Below are 21,235 nucleotides of genomic sequence, written 5' to 3'. Positions count from 1 at the left end.
AATTCCAAATTCCAAATTCCCTTTGAGACCAATGGAAATGACCAAAAATAAACTAGTATCAAAACTAGAATGAATAATGAAGTTACCTCAAATAGGGAGGGGTGAAAGAAATTGGATCATAAACTTGGGAGTTAATTTGGGATCTTATCTTTCTGAATTGATATACAACCTAATACAGCTTAGTCAGTTGCTTTTCTTTCATCTACAAATGAGCCATCAAACAAATATGATTTCTATTTACAAGTAACTTAAATGAAGAAATTATTTTATATCTTTTCAATATATGGAATAATTTATAACAAAACTTAATTTTTGAAAATTCCAAAGTACTTATCAAAATAAGGCCTTGAAATATATGCTGTTAAAAGAATCAGCAATAAAAATGAGTACAGCAGTAGTTAAATAAAAGTCAACCACGGACAAGTAACATTTTGGGGTATATAAGTAGTAAAAGCAGATTATATAAATAAAAAAGTTCTTATGTGGCAAAGGTATGGCCATTATGCCACTGTAGCAGTTGTGTTCTTGCTGATTTTAGCTCATTCTTAATTTGTTTCTAAACTCCTGAAAACTTACCCACATCACACAGGAAAATCTCACAGTTCATCAGTGCAAAAATTTTATTTCTTCTTTGTCTCCTCTTACCCCCACTTTACAAGATCTGAAATTTTACTTAATCCACAGCCTTTTTTTTTTTTTTATCATCTGTAATCAGTCATGTAAAATGTGAGAAAAAACACTAATCAATTTAAAATCTCAGCCACATCTCCATTGTTACAGTAAATTTAGGATAAGTCTACAGCATTCACTTACTTTAGCTGGTTCTGATACTGAGGCATATTTCTTTATTTGAGAATCAACACCTAAAGACTTGGCTAACTGTACAGCATTTAAATCATCACTGATAAGTGTCCCAAGAGCCACAAGCAGTCTAAAAGTGGCTTCTAGGTCTTGTACAACTTCCAAGACTGTGCTAATTACTGACAAGCATTGAGCTTTCCCTTCAATGTTATGGTCTTTATGAAAACAAACAGAATAGTTCAGGGTCAATGTAGCCAGAGCAATGTGAATGTTCTTATTGCTCCCTGATTTCAGTTCTATTGCATGAGACATTAGTGATTCCCTCTGGGACATCATGAGCTTTTGTCCTGCCTGGCCAACAAAACAGTTGCAAAAAGTCCTCAGAGCAAGCAGCTGGTTTGCTGGCTTTCCTTTGGGGTTCAGAAGACTGATAAGATGACTGCTGAACTGAGCCCCTTCCTTTTCATTGCAGAAGTTCTCATTCACACTGGGATGTTTAATTGATAACCGAAGAATGTCAAGTGCAGGAAAGACAATATCTATTAAAAAGAAAAATTCATTAATGTTTATAAAAACCCAGAAAATTTCTATGACTGTTACTCAGTTTTAAAAATCTTATTTCATTAACGCACAACCATTTCAGAAAATGTTAAAAACCATTACAAAATACATATATTCCTAAACTTTTGTTAATTAATTTTTCTTATTTATAGAGACTGGATTTATTGCTACAAGATCATATATGCTTTAAAGATAATTTAATATAAATGGATTATTATCTAGCCTGATACATCCTGAGTATTCACTAAATCCTTGTGGAATGAATGGGATGGGGACCTTGCTTTTAAAAAGACCAAAGAGTTGAAGAGGGGAAGCTTTTTTTTTTTTTGAAGAGAGAAAGAAAGTGCACACATGACTGGAAGTGAGTTGGGAGGTGCAGGGAAGGAGAAAGAAAAATCTTAAGCAGGCTCCACACCTACTGTAGAGTCCAATTAGGGGCTAGTGCAGGGGCTAGATCTATCTCACAATCCCAAGATCATGACCTGAGCTGAAATTAAGAGTCAGATACTTAACCGACTGAGCCACCCAGGTGTCCCTAGAGGGGAAGTTTTTTTTAACAGAATTCCAGTGGACAAATGCTAATAGGATGTTTACAGGTTGGTGGAGGGCTTTACATTCCAAGGACTGGGCAGACACCATCTGAATGAATGCACTCTATAATCTTAGCATACTAAAAGTAAGGAATCCAGAAATTATGTGCCCTGTGATATAAAGGTAGTATGCAGGGGTGCCTGGGTGGCTCAGCGGGTTAAAGCCTCTGCTTTCGGCTCGGGTCATGATCTCAGGGTCCTGAGATCGAGCCCCACATCGGGCTCTCTGCTCAGCAGGGAGCCTGCTTCCCCCTCTCTCTCTGTCTGCCTCTCTGCCTACTTGTGATCCCTCTCTGTCAAATAAATAAATAAAATCTTTAAAAAAAAAAAAATAAAGGTAGTATGCAACATCATTTATAAAGGACATTCACCTAAAAAAAATCTGTTGAACCAGAATCTACTTATGTCTAGCAGGAACTATAGAGACAGTGGAACACATTAAGTGATCTGCCAAATTCACAATATGGGATATTAAGCAGGACATATGATTTTTCTTCTCTAATCAATAGCATGAGAAAGTAATAATAAGGGAGAGGACACTTTTGGAATTTAAAAAGAATTAAGTGAGTTAAAAAAATAATTATAGCCGACATTCATAACCTGGGTTAATAGGTTACAAAACGTTCCTGGGTGGTTTGCAGGGGATCCAGAAAAGCTCTGAAATGGATGAAATGGTACATGGATGGGGTTCATTACGTTCCATTCAGATTCTCATAAGGCATGAGACCAAATCAAGACTATGAATTACAACTACCCAGGGTTACTTTTACTCAATCTGTAAATACCAGTAATACTGATAGAAATGAAAAGATATACTTACTGCTTTTTAATTACATTTTAAAGACTGTTTCCATACCTTCAGGCCAGTTAATAGCTTTCCACAAAATCTGAAGTTGCTGGGCTGTGGGTTTTTCTGAAGAACTATTACATATGAGAGACAGTATCTTTTCAAGAAGTATCAAGTCATCCTCAGTTAACTTTTTCTCTTCAGGTGCAGTTCCATTAAGTTCCTTCAGTTTACCTAGAACCCAAATCCAAACTTTTAAAATTCTCCTAACTATAATTAACCAAATGTAATATAAAAATGTCAAAATTTTCAGTAAGAGTATTCCACCATATACCATGGGGAAGGTAAAACTTTTCAGGGCAATTATCAAATACCATACAATAAGGATAAGGCCTATGAACGTTATTCGTTGAGCACAGTAAAGAAAAGAAAGGTTACTGTGATGATTTTTATTTTACTTTTATTTTCTAGGATCTTATGAAACTTTCTGCTTTACGTAAGTTTTAAAGTAGATCAAACTTGGAACTTTTTGGTTTTCAAAGCAACATCATGTCATTATACCCAAGTCTAAGTCAAGTCAATCCTCTCAAAGAAAAAATTTATAATGGCTCTTAGCTAACTTATGTCAACGTCTATGATTGTTAATGAATTAACTGAAGAGCTAAATGTCTATTTATAATATTTAATTTATTCACTTAGTTCCATATGTGCTTTTGACATTACATTACTTTAAAAACATATTTGATGGAAATACTGTCTTTTGTTACCATATTCACATTTCATGAAACAATTTTTTTAAAGGATTTATTTATTTATTTTAGAGTGAGTGTAAGAGACCAGGGGCAGGGGAGAGAGAGAACCTCAAGCAAACTCCTTGCTTAGTGTGGAGCCCGACATTAGGCTCAATCTCCTAACCCCGAGATCACGGCCTAAGCCAAAATCAAGAGTCAGAAGCTTAATGGACTGAGCCACCCAGGAACCCCTTATGAATGATTTTTATAAAGACAGTATAAAGGTTCATTCTGACCAAAACCCCCCTATTTTATATTGAGATGTATATGTTATCTTATCTCAATTCTCATGAAGTAGTAGTGGCAAACAGAGCTAGTACTGTCAGTCCAAAAAGCACCTGCCATTTTGTTTTGAGAGAAACAAGTTAACAGAAAAAGCATTTTAAAGTTAACTGAGCAGTTTCATTTTAATGGACAATTTGAACAGCCTTTTATTATTATTTCTAAGGGCAACTAATTTTTTTAAGAGAAAATTTTTATTGTTCAAACGCTTTACTTATTTGTCTTCATTATTTTTTTTTCCTGAAAACATTAAGATCTCAGGGAATGGGATTTATATTTTTCCCTTTCAGTTTTTTTTTTTTTCATTAAAATCATCATAAAGCATTTACCTTATATTTGTATAAGGCTTCTTGCAAGTATTAAGGGTCCATTATCAGACTGTGTATTTGCAGTCGACGCAGTTTTGTAATCCCACAACAGAAGTCTCTATCATGTAAGCACCCAGTTCCTAGCTCATGTGAGGAGGAGAAACAGTCTTGAGTGCACTGCAAAGAGTCTATGGATATGTGAGAAAACTATTTAATTAAAATGCACTTACCTAATATTTGTGTAGGGTTTGCCTGGTCAAAAGTGAGAGCCTCTTTTTTAGGGAAATAAATATTCACTGTTCTAGATGCAGCTGACCGGTAGGCACTATTCCCTATTTACAGAACAGAAGATGATTAAAATCATAAGGACCAGACAAAACTGAGATTCTTCTAATTGCAGGACTTTGTTTTCACAATTATTGAGATATGTAACTACTCAGTGCATGCAATAAAAGAAAATCACAAGATTTTACAAATGGATTATATTTGTTGATATAATAAATTTTAGTTTTTGGACTGGGAGCTTAAATGTAAAACAAAAGCCTTTCCATTTCATATTCTCTACATCCCTCATACTTCTAAGATTCAATCTAAATAACAGTTTTAAAAGATCAAAGAATACACAATTATGAAACCTTCCATTCCCATCTTAAGGCATATTGATCTCTTTCTTCTTATGACTTTTACTGCTTATTCCAAATGAGATAGCAGGTATTGTCATTTTCTCCATCATTTACTTATTTTTATAAGTTTTTATTCAAATTCCAGTTAGTTAACATAAAGTGTAATATTGGTTTCAGGTGTACAATACAGTGATCCATCACTTCCATGTATCACCTGGTGCTCATCATGAGTACATTCCTTAATCCCCATCACCTGTTTATCCCATACCCACACCTGCCTCCCCTCTGGTAACCATCAGTTTGTTCTCTATGGTTAAGAGTCTATTTCTTGCTTTGACTCTCTTTTTCTTCTTTGCTCATTTGTGGAATTTCTTAAATTCCACATTATGAGTGAAATCATATGGAACATGTGGTATATATATATAAAGGAATATTAGTCAGCCATAGATAAAAGAATGAAATCCTGCCATTTCCAATGGCACGGATGGAGCTAGAGAACATCATGCTATGTGAAGTCAGACAGTCACAGAAAGACTAAGACCATATGATCATTTTAATAAATCTCCCCAAGATGTAGGTTCCTAAAGGGGAAGTGTCCTAGTCTTTTATGCATTTTTACTTCCTAAGTTCCTATTATAGTGACCAAAATGCAGTGTCTGACAAACAACTGGCCCAGGATGAAAATTTAGTACAATACTTAGTGACTAAAGTCAATTAAAGCATAATTTAAACCTAATTTTTATTTTATCTGCATTCCAAATCATATTTTTGTCCCAATGCAAAAATTAAGATATTTTGCAAAAATATGTATTAAACATTTAAATTTTCTGAATATATCAGAAATAGGAATAAGATAGGTAAAGATTAAGTTATGAGATAAATACACAAAATTAATTTTAATTGCTTAAAAAGCATAAAATATTTATCGGTGTGATCAAAGACGAGCTAAGACATTGCCTGAAGTCCTAGTCATTAGAGTCTCATTGTGGTAAGGAGAATGCAAATCAAATACCGTCCAAACAATGAGATAAAACAAGAAGGAAAAGTACAGAGTGCAATGAGAGCTTATGATAGCGTACGTGATCCAGCAGAGGGCATATGTGAATGCCCAGGAAATATCATTTAATAAATACTATATTCCAAAATTAAATTAAAAAAAGAAAACAGAGAAAGAAGCCAATAATTTGTGGTCTAAATAACAAAGCAAATGGCTCAAGTATTCTAAAACAGCACAGCATCTACCAAACTCCTGAGAAAATAGCATGGGATACTCAAGAACCTGACACAGGCCAGTATGCCTGGGTAGAAAAAAGGCAGAGAGGAGGCCAAGAAAAAATATTCAATGGGAAACCATTAAAGGGTTTCAATCAATGAGAGTATAAACGAAGTTTGACTGTAAAATGATCACTGGCTGCACAGGCTCATGTAGAGAGCAATCTGGAGGACATTACTTCATCTGTCCAAGTAAGAGATGACAATAGGTGGACGAACGTATATAAAGTCCAGCATATGTACTCAACTATTAAAAACTCTAACTTCTGAAAAATGGCAGCAAGCACGGTTAACTTCATACTCTTTTCTAATATAACAGCTACATCTAACAATTACTAAACATTTATTTGTATAAAGTGCTTTATATACATTTTGTAATTTTACTAAACTCTTAACAACTCCATGAGGTAGATATTACTTCAACTTTACAAATGGGAAAAACAGAGGCACAGGAACAGAATAACTGGCTCAAGGCAAAATAGGTAAAAATTAGTGGAACAGAGATTTGAATCTAAGCATTCTCACTCCAGAGTCCTCAATCTTAATCATTATGTTATACTTCAATACCACCACTCAGGTTAGTTTGGCAATGAAAAAAGAGCTTACAAAAATCACCACATACCAAGTTGGTTCTTAGAGGGCTGGTTTGCAAGTCTATATTTTATGATAGTCAAGAACATATTACGTTCCACATATATTAGTCTCTTGTGGAAAATACTAAGTAGGGAAAACACAAGACAGGATAGGTGTCAAACTTTCAAGAAGTGAACCACAAATTTAGTCCTGCATTTTATTAACAGTCAAAAAGAGGGAAGCATGTCTGCCTATATTCAACCATGATGAACAAGTAAGATGTGTCAGACTCTAGGCAAGATACTAAGAATAAAAAAGAAAAGTTAATTGCTCAGGAGAAGACCAGATAGCACAGGCCTAAATCACAACAGCAAATTTTTTTCTGGGTCCTCTTAAACAGAACATGGAGCACAGTTAAATATTTTATTTATTTATTTTGACAGAGAGAAAGAGAGAGAGGAAGCACAAGCAGGGAGAGTGGCAGGCTGAGGGAGAAGCAGGCTCCTGGCAGAGCAAGAAGCCTGAGGACTCAATCCCAGGACCCTGGGATCATGACCTGAGCCTAACACAGATACTTAACCAACTGCACCACCCAGGCGCCCCTGAATAACATTCTCAATACATTAAGAATGAACAAAGGAGAGACGCAAAACAAAAACAAAAAAAACCAACCCTCAGGTTTTGTAAGGGTGGTGAGAAGACCAGACCTATGACAGAAAAGCAGATTTTAATCCTGGCTACACATTAGAATCACACTGGAAGATTATGAAAACTACACTTTCCAAGGCCCCAAACCAGGGCAGCAATGGACTCAGTGAGCATCTCTGGAGATGAGGTTTTTTTAAGCTTCCTACATGAGTCTAATGTGCAGTATGACACAATTCTGAGAATACTCTAAAAGCCAAGTCAAGAAATTTGGTCTTGATCTACTATATGAAAAGTTCTCTAGCAAGAAAAAGATACCAGATTTCTCAATCTTTCATTAAATAAAATAAATTTTAAAAATCTAAAAAAGAAAAAAAGAAGACAAAGAAGAAAAATAATTGAAAAGTAGACAAGTGTGTACCTGTAAATGGATCAACTCCAGCCATGGTAGTTCCCATATTGGCAGACCCTGGCACATAACGACCACCACCTGAAATGCAGTGATACATCTAGTAAGCAAAGGTAACTGCAAATTAAAGTTCAAAAGGTTCCTCTCTACACAGAGTAACTTATTTTCAATATGAGTCACAGTTCAGAATGAATTTATACACATAATAAATGGGCTATGAATTTGTTTAGAATAGTACCTGGCATATAGTTGGTGATAAATGTTAGTCTTAAAAGTAATTCTCAAATTACAAAATAAAACATTAGATGACTTAAACATTGTAATTATAGATAGTAATGAATTAAAAAAGCATCAGTGGATTGGACAGAAGAAATTAAAAGGTTTCCATAATGAAATGTAAACATGGGATGCCTGGCTGGCATTAGAGTCTTGATCTTAGAGTTCTAAGTTCAAGTCCCACACTGGGTACAGAGATTACATAAAAAGAAAACCTTAAAAAATTAAAAACAATAAAAAAATGTGAACATTATTCTACTGAAATAGGATTAGCTAATACATAAGCAAAAAAGAGACTAGATAAGATTTAGGGATGCTATGATAATAGCACTGTCTCATATTTGGGATCCTACTTATGGATTCTCATTGAAAATGGAAAGAAAGGAACATGAAAAAACAGTGTAGAGAAAGAATCAGCATGATTAGGAGATGTTCAGAGTCCTGGATCAGCCCCTCATGGGAAGAAGATGAGCTACTTTTCCAGCTCCTCTGAATTTAATATCTAGGAGTTAGTATAACCGCTGTAACACATATAGAAGAAGCAAACAATACAAAAGAAAAAAACCCCAAAACTGCAGATGTAAACAGATTAAAATAATGAAGAACATAGAATAAGAGGCTTTTTTGTTTTTACTAATATACTAGGTAGCATGCTAAGCATCTTTTTTAAAAAAGATTTATTATTTCTAGGAGAGAGAAAAAGAGAGTGTGTGCATGTGGGCATATGCAGGGGGAAGGGCAGAGAGAGAGGGAGAGTGAAAACCAAGCAGAATGGAGCCTGAGGCAGGGCTTGATCTCCTGACCTAGAGAGCTCCACCTGAGCTAAAAACCAAGAACTGGTTATTTAACTGATTGTTCCACCCAGGTGCCCCTCATGCTAAGCATCTTATATTTATATACTCATTTAAATATCAATTAGATACCATTATTATTAACAGTATTTTAGAAGAAAGCTGAAGAACTTGTCCAAGGCATTAATTATGAGGCAAAGTATGATTCTACACTTTTCTAAATGTAGTTCTTCAACCATGTGAGAGTCACCTGTTCAATGTGCGGATTCCTAGAGCCCACCCGTAACAGCCTATTGGTTCTCTGAATTGGATTCACTTTAAAAACGTATAAGGTACTTTTAAAATTACTAATGGCAAACCAAATAACAAAGAACATTTAATCAACATCCATGGGTGAGAGATCAGGGCAGGAGTAATTTTTATCTCCTCACCAACCTAGTGCATCAGAATTATCTCTGTGGGAAGGACTTTAATGATGAGTTAAACAAGCAACCCAGGTGATTCTAACTGACATTGGAAGTTTGAGAAGCACATATATAAGAAAGAGAAAAGAGAATTAAGATTGACCTTGGAGCTCCTGGGTGGCTCAGTAGGTTAAGCCTCTGTCTTTGGCTCAGATCATGGTCTCAGGGTCCTGGGATCGAGCTCAGCATCAGACTCTCTGCTCACCACACCCGCCTACTTGTGATCTCTCTCTCTACCTACTTGTAATCTATCTCTCTGTCTACTTGTGATCTCTCTTTCTGTCAAATAAATAAATAAAATCTTAAAAAAAAAAAAAAAAAAGACTGACCTTAAACTATAATCTGAATGGGAAAAACTCTTTGTCCCAGTGCAACTAGTAAAATTGGGGGAATATATACTAAAAATACTGAAGGCTTAAATATAGTCTGGGCATTTTGCTAAAAACTTCACATGTACTGTACCATTTAATTTTCATAACATCTCAATATGGTAGGTACTATTATCTATTTTTTATAATAGTGTAGTTCAGTTATCCTAGTAACTCCTCAATTCTCTTGGATGTTTAGTATGCTATCTTGCATATCTCCATAATCACTGAATCTTCTGAGTTACTGACATTGTGCAATAGTGAGACATGCTCCAGTGATGATGGCCTCAGGAGTTCTCTTGATTTGGTTGCTATTGCTTGAAGCTTCTTTCTGTTCCAAGAAAAAGCTGCTAATGAGGTCTGAGAACTAAGTTGTTCTAAGTTTCAGGGCATCACTATGTCTTGAATAAGTCATCACCTTATCTACTCTTCAGATCCTTAATATCTTTTTGAATTGCATTATGTCATCAACGGTTTCCTTAATAGCCACGGTGCCATCACAACATTTAGCTTGATCTTGATAGACGGTGACTATAGCATACTGGTTACCAATGCAGAGGGTGCAGCTAAGGGCATCTGGGCCACCAATTCATTCACAGGAGAGAAGAAGCTCACTGAGAGCGATTCACAACTTCATGGTAGTGACCGAAGGTTGTATGTTGGTCCAATTTATGGTTTAGACAGAAATCTATGTTGGCAAGGCCAGTGGATACTCTAAGTGCCAAGAATCTCTTCCCAAACTGGGTATGTTGTCGAGGAACTCTGGCTGATGATCCAACAACAGCATCATAAAATATGACAAAAACTACTCTGAAAACAGAGACTTCTTCAGCTGCATTCAAGTCCCAGCTTGGCAATTTTTTCCCAGTAGTGTTGATGCCGAGGCATGCATACCTTGGTAAATAAAGTCATTGTGAAGTAATACACCAACACTTCCAGGGCTTCATGAAGGCCATTAATAACACAGACTAGAAGAAATAATCCTGGGTGGACTGTGTTCTTCCATGTTAAGGCACAATATGCCTGAACAGACTTCTTGACTGCACGGCTTCATCCAGTTATCAGGGACTCACATGGCTCCTTCTTTGCTTGTGATCAGTAGAATCTCGCCAGTAATACCACTCATGCTGTGTCTTGGTTGGTGGGTTCCCCTATTATCTAATTTCACAGATAAAAAAAATAGGCTCAGAAAGGTTAAGCAACTTGCCAACTTCTCATAGCAAGTAAGTGGTAGAGCCAGATTTTGAACCAAGGTCTATCTGACTCTGAAAATTATGCCCTTCATGACTCTTGCTCTCCTTGCAAGAAGGACCACTGGAGAAAACGATGAGTTCTAATAATACGCTATTTAAAAGTCATGAGAAAAACTACAAAATACTCCAGGAAAAAGCAAAATTAGAAATTAAAGAAAAGGAGATCCATCAAAATTGGAATATAGATAAGGGAATTATTATTAGATAAGGTCTCCAAAATGTAAATCCATATAATGCAAAATGCTATACATTAAATGAAGAAAGATACATTTATCAAAACCACGTCCCACCTGTAAAAGGATCTGCCGCAGGCAGTGTGTTAGAAGATCCTGACGAAGACCCTGGAACATACCGACCACCACCTATGCATGCAAACAAAGGAAAAGCTGAAGTATGCCAAAATTTTGAATTTCATAAATCGCACAATGCTTACATTAAAAGACTAAGCTTGGAGGAAAAATCGAAGAGCAAAGCTGTCACATGATATAGTAACAGAAATCAGTCAGCAGTTCTTATAGTAGGAAAGACTACTTAGAAACTAAAATTTCAGTGATTCCCCAAGTTTGGTTTCTTAACTTTATTACTTTAATAGGTGTTAACCACTGCCCTTAAATATTAAAATAACTAAAAATTCAAATTTAAAAGGAGAAGTCACAGGTGGTCTCTGACCTAGATAATATACACATATAATCAGTTCCTGTTCCTATACAAATTCACTAGAATTCCTGCTGTTGCTATCAAAACCACAGGCATCAAATGTTAATCTTTTAGAGAACCCCTGAGTTCATTAACTCATGTGTCAAATAGTGCTGGGGATCCAGCAGGGAACAAGATTGCTTGTATCCATTGAAGCTTACAACCCACTGGAGAAGAGAATTACACGAAGGCGATGAGTGCCACAAAGGGAAGAGATTTCCGTTTATACTTACACAAATGTGCAGTGTGTGTGACTACATGTTTTGTTAGCACCTCTGGGGAAATAATCAGAGGTGTCTACAATAGGAAAGATATATATAAAAGGATGCAGAAGATATACATAAAAGGATGCAAAAGATATATATGTAAAAGATATATATAAAAGGATGCTTATAAAGTTAGAGATTCAGAAGACCAAAGAAAGCCAGAGTTAAGATTTCCAGACGGAGCCAGCTGCTCTAGTATCCGTCTTCCACTCCATAAAATAGCTGACACAAGACTATAATCATGTGTTCACTCTTTTGTGCTGTAGCCTGAAATTCCACCAATGGAATACCCAGATAATAAACACAGTTTTTTTTTTTTTTTAAGATTTTATTTGTCAGACAGAGAACACAAGTAGGCAGTGAGGCAGGCGCCGGGGGTTGGCAGGGGAGCAGGCTCCCTGCTCAGCAGGGATTCCCATGTGGGGCTCGATCCCAGGACCCTGAGATCATGACCTGAGCCGAAGGTAGAGGCTTCACCCACTGAACCACCCAGGCCCCATAAACATTTTTTTTTTTTTTTTGGTCAAGTGCAACTATTAGGAGGGGTTACATCATTTATATTCAGTAGTGAGTCAGTCTGATAATTCTGTTTAAGTCAACATGCAGGTGACATTACCTTTATTAGGTGAATGGGCAATGGAATTTTGAAATAGAGAAAGAAGAGATAACTTAGGAGTGTGACGTATCAGTGAGGGAAGAAGACAGGAAGGGATACGGAAGCCTTGTAAAACAAGGAGGAGCACTAGCACATAGAAATGACAACTGGAAAATACTAACAATAAAGTACTAATTTCAGAATTTTACTGAGAGCTGGCCCTGTACCTAAGAAAAAAGGAAGCATTTTATTTCCTTCTGTACCATAGCCTCAGTTCCCAGGACCCAAAACTCAGGGTCCTTTTTCTTTAGAAAAAGGAGTGTTATAATCCATTTCCTGGGAAAAAAGACTCAGACTAATACCACTAGGATTATAATCTACAGACTGGTATAAGAGCCTAATGCCATTTACAACATTTGTTCTTCTTGCCCTTCCCTGCCTCCCCTCAGGTCCCCATTTATAATATTTTAGACACTGTACACTATATTATAAACTGACTTAGAAGTCATTATGTGGAACATAAATCCCATGAAAACTAAAACTGCCCATAGTTCAATCCTAGATTTGATGCCCAACTAACCAATTTAGCCTCATGTGAAAAGAATTTACTTACTAAAATTCACCAAAACATGTATTTTTAAAAGGAGTAACTATATAAAGGAACATCTGAGTTTCTTTTCATTTCATATGACTAAATTAAATTTTCATAGTTTTATTTAGTTTACAGTGTGGCTGTATTTTTGAAAGGGAAAAGTGATGCCTGGGTGGTTCAGTCAGTTATGCGTTCAACTCTTGATTTCCGCTTGGGACATGATCTCAGGGTTATGAGACTAAGCCCCATGTCTGGCTCCGTGCTCAGCATGGAGTCTGCTTGAGATTCTCTTCCTCTCAGGAAAAAAAAAGATTCTCTTCGTCTCTTTTTGCCCCTCCATCACCCACCTCCACCTCATCTGCATGGTCTCTGTCTCTAAAATAAATGAATAAACAAAATCTTGAAAAGGAACAACATGGGGCGTCTGGGTGGCTCAGTGGGTTAAGCCTCTGCCTTCAGCTCAGGTCATGATCTCAGGGTCCTGGGATTGAGCCCCACATCGAGCTCTCTGCTCAGCGGGGAGCCTGCTTCCCCCTTTCTCTGCCTGCCTCTCTGCCTACTTGTGATCTCTCTGTCAAATATATAAATAAAATCTAAAAAAAAAAAGGAACATACAATTGTTTCTATAAATATAGAATTACTATATAATTTGAGGTTTAAAAATATGAATTTAAAGTAAAAACCTGCTACAGATCTTGGATCTTGGTTTTTTATTTAAACAGGTAATCATAATGGATGTTTAAACACATCAAAAGAGAAATGAAAAAAAAAAAAATCAACCAACATTTATGAACGTACAGAACTTTCCTAACTTACCTGTAAAAGGATCTGAAAAACTGGTATTCCCAAGTCCTAACATTTGACCTTTTGTGTTATCAATAATAAATTTAGCCACTTGATCCAAAAACATGGGATTCAAATCATTCTTCTGTAAGAAGTTGTATGCAGTTAACCAGGGATCATCACTGACGTTATATGGAAGTTTATATGATGGTCCACCTTCATTGACATCAATTGAGAAAACATAATCAAATTCCTTCAACAGGAATACAAAAAGGAGATAAATGATTACTAACATATCTGTTCACTTAAGACATATATATCACAGACATTATATATCCTTTTAAAAATAATTATTATAACACACCTTCGCCAGAACGCAACGTGCTACAAGATTAGCATTTCAGTAGGGGTGGGGCAGGGGACATATTACAACTACACATTAACTCTAAGGCCAAAGGAGGGTTTCTAATTGGTTGATTGGAAGGCCAAAAGTATTATCGTGCTCCAGGCACAAAACATGCTGGCATTAAAAGCACTGCCCCGCAGGGTCCTTCATATCTTGTCAAGTTAAATTTAGCGAGGCACAAAGCATTAGGTGAAAGGTGGCACACAAGCTCCTAATTCAAAATGGTAGGGAACAGTTTACTCATGGTAATCACCCAAAGACAAACACTGGCTAATCAATCAAATGCAGCTTCCCTACATGGAAAGAGCTTTTTAAAAAGTCAATTTCAAGACAGGGAAAATAGGAAATCTTCTCCATAGAAATGAATTTTTAAATCTCAAACACCAAAGAAAATTTTATCAGCATGGGGAAAAGGGAACAGAAGATGTTTGTCTAATGCTTTAGGATAATGGTTATTAGAAAGTAGAAGTTGACATACTTTCCCTTCATATAAGACTTTTCCAGATGTTTGCTGATTAGCACCAGATGAGCCAACAACATCACCGATTTTTAGCCACCTCCCTTCACTAACACTCCACTGATAGGCTTCAACTTTCTCCCCATCTCTGATTAGACGAGTCTGTCCTTCTCTAGTACCTTAAAATAAAACATTTAAGAATCAAAGGTAGAATAGCAGAGTAAAATTCAAAGCCATTTAGATAAAAAAAATTTTAACTTTAAAAATTATACATAAAACAATATGTATTTGGTTTAATGAAATTTTTATTAAAAGATTTTAAAATGTTACTCTACTGGAAAGCAGCCCAAAAGAAAATAATGGTTAAAAGGAACCTGTATAAACAGAGGAAGGTTAAAAAAGTATGTCTCTACTAGAAAGAAGCCAGCCCACTAAAATAAAACAAGTTTTATTACTGAGTATCTTCTGACAACACTGACTTTAGTAAATGACTCTCCATTCTTCTAGTTGATCAGGCCAAAAAGTACAAAAGAGTTTGATTCCTCTTTCTCTGAACTCCACAGCCAATCCTTCAGCAAATTCTGTTAGTTCTATCTTTAAAAAAGATTTGGGGGCACCTGGGTGGCTCAGTCGTTAAGCATCTGCCTTTGACTCAGGTCATGATCCCAGGGTCCTGGGACTGAGCCCCACACTGGGCTCCTTGCTTGGCAGGAAGGCTGCCTCTCCCTCTTCCACTACCCCTGCTTGTGTTTCCTCTCTCACTGTCTCTGTCAATAAAATCTTTAAAAAATTAAAAAAAAAAAAAAAAGATCTAGAAAACTCTCTCTTCTCACCATCTCCATTGCTACCCAACAGTACAAGCCACCAGCATTTCTCACTTGGTCTGCTTTAATGGCCTCTTACTCTTGCCCTGGGGCTCCCTGAAGTGTATATTCAACCCAGCAACCACAAAATTTCTTTCAAAAGTTGAAAGCACTTCTGTCACTCTTCTGCTGGAGGCCCTTCAATGGCTTCCCATCTCTCGCAGTGAAGCCTAAGTCCTTGGAATGAAGTACAAGGCCAAACATTCATCCACTCTGACTTCACCTTCCACTACTCCTCCCCTCCACCTATCTCCCGACTTCAGCCATGGAGTCTTTACGCTGGCTTTTAATTCTGCCCATGACACTCTTCATACAGTACTGGCAAAATCTGCTCCCTTGCCTCCTTAAGGACTTGAATGTCACATTCTCAGCAAAACATTCAGTGGCAGAGACAGCCATTTGTCCTCCAGAGATTCACATTTGTATTCCATAGTAGAACTGCGGCTTTAGCAGGGTGTACTTCCTAGATGCCACACATGAGAAGTGATCAGGGGAATCTGAGTGGGTGAGATGGGAGTGAGCCAGTTCTAGGCCTACTCCATCCTACTCTACCCTCCTCTTTTATTCCGTCTGATGGCTGAAAGTCTCTACACAAGAGGACCTTGGGAGCTACATGTTGAAGATGGTGGTTTCTATCAGCCTGGGTCCCTGAATGGCCACAAGGAGCAAAACTGCTCCACAAACACGCTCAGCATACCTTGCCATCAACTAAGCTTTTACTGTGCAGCAAAGAAACTTTTCTTTGTATGAAGTCTCTGAGATTTTAGAGTTTATCTGTTACAGCAAATAATGTTATCCTAAATAATATATATTTCCTGAGCATTGTATTTAAAATTATAAAACACCCCAACTCCTGCTTGTTTCCCAGGGTACTTATCCCTATCTGACATATTTATATCATTACTTATTTACTTTTTAATTATCTGTCTCTTGCAGAACATAAATTTATGAGAACAGAGATTTTTATTCCTATTTCCCAGAGTTTAGAACAATGCCTGGAACACATTGGGTATTTAGTAAATATTTACTGTGTGTGTGTGTGTGTGTGTGTGTGTGTGTGTGTACTGACAAAGAGACTACATTTTGTAAAGAATTGTAGGAATATTAAAAACATGACAGCATAATGGGTCAGTTCTCAAACTCTGGATTTCAAGATCTCTTTATAGTCATAAAAGTTATTCAGAAGCCCGAAGAACTTTTATTAATGTGGGTTTTATCAACTGACTTACTGGATTTGAAATTAAAAAGTAAAATATGGGGGCGCCTGGGTGGCTCAGTGGGTTAAGCCTCTGCCTTCAGCTCAGGTCATGATCCCAGGGTCCTGGGATCGAGCCCCACATCTGGCTCTCTGCTCTGCGGGGAGCCTGCTTCCTCCTCTCTCTCTCTGCCTGCCTCTCTGCCTACTTGTGATCTCTGTCTGTCAAATAAATAAATAAAATCTTAAAAATAAATAAATAAATAAAAAATAAAAAATAAAAAATAAAAAGTAAAATGTTTACTTAATGGAAAACAGTAGATATATTACATATTGAATAAACAGTATTTTAATATTTTAATGAAAAATAAGAATAGTTTTAGAAGTTTACTGAGAAGACTGGCATGGTTTTATATATTTATAAATCTTTTTACTGTCTTAATAGTAGATAGCTGGATTATCATACCTGCCTCTTCATTCAATCTGTTGCAATCTGTCATTTTGTTGAGGTAAAAAAAGAAAATCCAACCTCATGCAGATAATATAATTGAAAGAGAAATGACTAGTTTAAAAGCCTTTTCAGAAAAATGTGAATATTCTACAAGTAGTAGGTTTTTAAAGGTTATACATTAGAATCTGAAACCATATCAATGCATTTTTTAATGCTCTACTAAACACTATAATCCAGTGGTCTATCTTAACAACTCCTGGTAGCAGATACTTTTTCCAAAATTTCAATTTTCACTTGAGAGTTTTAAATTGTATCTTTAGCAATAAATACTGTTAGTATTTTCCTTAAAGTGACGTGATCACTTTGTTCTTTAAAAAAAAAAAAAATACCCCAAACTTAACCTTGGTTAGTTGTTCTTTGAAATAAATATGGCATTCTATTGAAAAAGTTCAGTCTGTAACTCAAAGAAATGCATAAATACTTATCCTTGAAACACCATGGTACTTTTGAGTACTTTATCTGTACTTTCCATTTTGTCAACTAGAGTATTAACAAAGATATGACTAATGGGTTGTAGTAAAATTAATTTTTAATGCTTCTTTAAGAACATTATTATGGGCAAATGGCTTTTTTTTTTTTTTTAAATCCACCATTGCTTTTGAACCTTTAAGTGCAAATGTTAACACAGTAGAAAAGTCAAATAACAGCTTAGTGTTATAAAATTAGTTTGACTTTGTGGATATCCTGAAAGAGTCTCAGAATTCCTAAGGGTCTGTGGATGAAGTTCTGAGAACTGCTATTATGGATCAGGCATATATCTAGATTTCATTTGAAAAACCACTGTCCTCTGATTTAAGCTCAAATTACCCCCAACTTGCTTTGCAGACATTGCTTTATTTGAACTCATTTTTATTTTTAGTCTATACTACCTCTCTCAGAGAATCCAATCAACCAAAAGGTATTAAATGAGTGACTTCTGAGTACCTACTGTATATGAGCTAAGTTTTAGGAGATTTATTTAAAACAAAAACAAGACTCCTGTTTATGAGCAGTTTAGCTCAAAGTTTTTAAACCTGTGAGACAGAGGCAAGAATATGGTTTCTCACAATGGTTAAGTATAACAGTACAAATTCTAAAAAAATGCCTGTCTGGCAATGGGAATAACACTTAATTACTAGCAAATCAACCTCTTTTTCCTTCTCATTCTAATTATTCCAAATGGCAAACATATATACACTGAAATACTTACCAGGTTCATTCAGATGTTCCCTCCCAGGAAGCTGCTCAGCATTAATGTCCCCTAAATCACCAGTTTTGGAATCAATGGTTGCCTGAGAGAGTTCTTTTTCAAAAGCCTTGATTTCCTCAGCACTTGCTGTCCGATCCTCTGATTCTGTAAACACTCTAATAATACCATCACTATAAAGAAAAAAACAAACTGATTTGAAGTCACTTATGCTATAGTGCATGAACATTATCACACCTAAATGACTCAAAGCAAAAATAATCTGTATTTGTGAATATGAGAAACGTTACTATGTATTTATGGATGAGGAGAGCACTATACTGGTTTACACACTATCCTCTGTTGCTTTCTAAAGCCATGTTTAGGGTAGGAAAAAGATAATTTAAGGGAAAAGTCACTGGCAAAAGACACAGAAATATATATTTGACACAATTTTGAATTCCAAGTAAGTATTTACCATCATAAAAATCTAGAGGCATAACATAGACTTCATGTCACTATTACATAGGAGAGTATAAAGAAGGGCAGTAAGTTGGTTTACTTTACAAAGGACTCAAATACACAACATAAAGCTTAAAAATAGCAGATGCTCATTATCTGTCCATTCAGGAAACATGGAGTCTGTCTTTATTCTGATTAACTAGCAATGTAATCCCAATGTAATCCCAGTCTTGCATTGGACTCGATGGCAACCCCAACCTCTGGTTTTGGGTAGGAAAGGCAAGTTAGCTACTTTCAAATGCACTAATCCTGCCCAATTCTAAAGAGAACTTGGTTTCTTACTTAACCTTCCACTAACAGGAACTTCACCCTTTCAGTTTGTTTACTTCAACCTTAAATATGCTTAGGGAGGAAAATAAAGAAACCAACAAACTTGCACTTGACCCAGACAAAAAGTAAATCACCTCCTTTATTAGGCCCTCCATCCCTTATGGCTGTTGCTTTCTTTTTATCTCTGCCTTCCATGCCAGATTCACCAGCGTTAAGTTTGACTCATCCCACTCAGACCCCAGAAGTCTAAAACTAAGGGCCTCACCTTCTGTACCAAAGCAATTCTCCCACTTCCCCAATTTTATTAATGCAATCACCAAAAATTAGAAGCTTTATGCTTTTCTTTCATCCTTCTTTTGATCATCCTTCCTCTGTAACATTTCATATTTTGGCCTCTTATCTATTAGCACTGTGGGGATAACATTTCATAATGGCACAGGCACACTATAACTGCGTTCTAAATTGCTTTTCCTGCTCACTGTCACCACTACTTATACCCAACCTATTATGTAATAAATTGCAAGTTATGCTTTAATTATGTCACTTCTTTAAAAGCTAGAACCCTTTATCTCAAGCACAGAATCTAAAAAAGGCCTGGCATTCAAGGTTTCCCATAGTTATGCCCCGCTTTAATGTCTTACCACCTTACCAGTATTCCCCACTATTCCCCAGCACGAGTCCTCTACCGTTTTCATTCATTTCTCACACATATCCCTCTCGTGTCCATGCCACATCTTTATTTATAACATTTGCTTTGCTAGAAATTATCATTTCCCTTCTTACTCATTACCCTTCAATTTTCAACCCAAACTTCTCCTTCTTCAGAAAGTTTTCCCACACTAATCTCGATCTTCTCCAATTTCTTTGCATTCAAAGTTTTGAGTGTACAACCTGCAGTACAATACCAGTGTAATTATGTTTCATTAATGTAAAAGTTGTCATGTTTAGTACTGTTTTTTCACTCCAGAAATATACACATGGTCTCCCAATTCACTTGATGTTTCCTTATGGGTCATCTCTACACAATACCAAAGGCCTAGACACATGATATTTATTGACTGACTAGAATATAAATACCTCGCACCAACCACAATGTCACCATTGTCTAGAACACAGCAGCACCAAATAGATTGAGCTGGAAGTCGGATTGTTTGAGCACATTCCCCATGTTTCCAGATTCTCAGCGATCTGTCTTCTGCCGTTGTTACAAAATCTAAAATTAATGAATATAGGAAAAATCAGTTTGAATAAATAAAATTAAATACATGTATTACATATCACCTTCCCAGGTAGGCATAAGGATTTTTTTTAACCCCGAACTATTTTAAAATTAGTTTTACATTTTATGTATTTCTCACTTATACCATATACAACTTAAAAAATCACATTTTCTGTATTTCATATCTTACATACTGTACACTTAGCATCAATAAATTATAGTCTTTCCTGAAATACCCAAAACTTTTTGACATAACCATCAAATATGAATTAATATAAAGATGATCACACAACCTCCTCCTTTACCAGAAGATCCTTAATGAGATAAAGCTACCAAATTACTCAAATCACAGTTAACAAACTGATAATTAGCACTCCTATCCCCACCTCAAGAAAGGAATGATACAGTGATTGATATAAAATTTAAAAATTTTAATACATGCTAATCTTACCTTTACAATTTGGGAAGACAGATATGCTATAAATATAATTGGTATGTCCATAATATACTTCAAGACACTCGCCAGTGATCTGCCACCTTCTAATACTAGCATCATTTGCACAGGAAAGAAATTCTGTTTCACTCAAAATTGCTAAACCTCTTACACAGTCTTCATGCCCTGTATGAAAGAAGAATAATATAAACCAGTAAGACGGATGATTTCATTGATGGATCTCTGTACTAACTACCATTATAAAACATGTAAGTGGGTAGTAATAACTGATTTTCAAAGCAGAGAAATTAATTTTTTTCTATAGAAAAGACTGGTAACCAAAATTTTATTTTAGGTTTGGTAGTATTTCTTGTTACCTTTGGGAGTTATTTTACATTTACCTTATCTTCTCCAAATTATTTCCTAAAGCTCTCCAGAAATAAGATTCTGATCCCAACAATTCATTTT

The 21,235-nt window shown here is 36.0% G+C and overlaps 1 protein-coding gene across 4 annotated transcripts in view; it reads right to left on the bottom strand.

The window, feature by feature from the left end:
- Positions 1–605: 605 nt before the first annotated feature.
- The window catches only part of PLAA (phospholipase A2 activating protein), a 40,365-nt gene continuing 19,735 nt past the window's right edge, over positions 606–21,235 (bottom strand). For 2 of the 4 annotated variants that reach the window (XM_032306274.1, XM_032306276.1), the window contains 10 exons: positions 20,786–20,953; positions 20,193–20,328; positions 18,348–18,517; positions 14,611–14,768; positions 13,760–13,979; positions 11,085–11,156; positions 7,655–7,723; positions 4,351–4,452; positions 2,809–2,973; positions 606–1,340 (listed from right to left, as the gene is read on the bottom strand). In XM_032306274.1, coding sequence (XP_032162165.1) covers positions 775–1,340; positions 2,809–2,973; positions 4,351–4,452; positions 7,655–7,723; positions 11,085–11,156; positions 13,760–13,979; positions 14,611–14,768; positions 18,348–18,517; positions 20,193–20,328; positions 20,786–20,953 — 1,826 coding nt within the window. In that variant the 3' untranslated portion in view covers positions 606–774. Of the gene's footprint in view, positions 1,341–2,808; positions 2,974–4,141; positions 4,261–4,350; positions 4,453–7,654; positions 7,724–11,084; positions 11,157–13,759; positions 13,980–14,610; positions 14,769–18,347; positions 18,518–20,192; positions 20,329–20,785; positions 20,954–21,235 lie in introns of those variants that run through there. The other 2 variants (XM_032306277.1, XM_032306275.1) reach the window with 2 other exon arrangements.

This window comes from Mustela erminea, chromosome 12 (assembly GCF_009829155.1).
Source record: "Mustela erminea isolate mMusErm1 chromosome 12, mMusErm1.Pri, whole genome shotgun sequence".
Classification (NCBI taxonomy): Eukaryota; Metazoa; Chordata; class Mammalia; order Carnivora; family Mustelidae; genus Mustela; species Mustela erminea.
The sequence above is the reverse complement of the archived record's forward strand: the minus strand, read 5'-3'. Positions and strand labels throughout refer to the sequence as shown.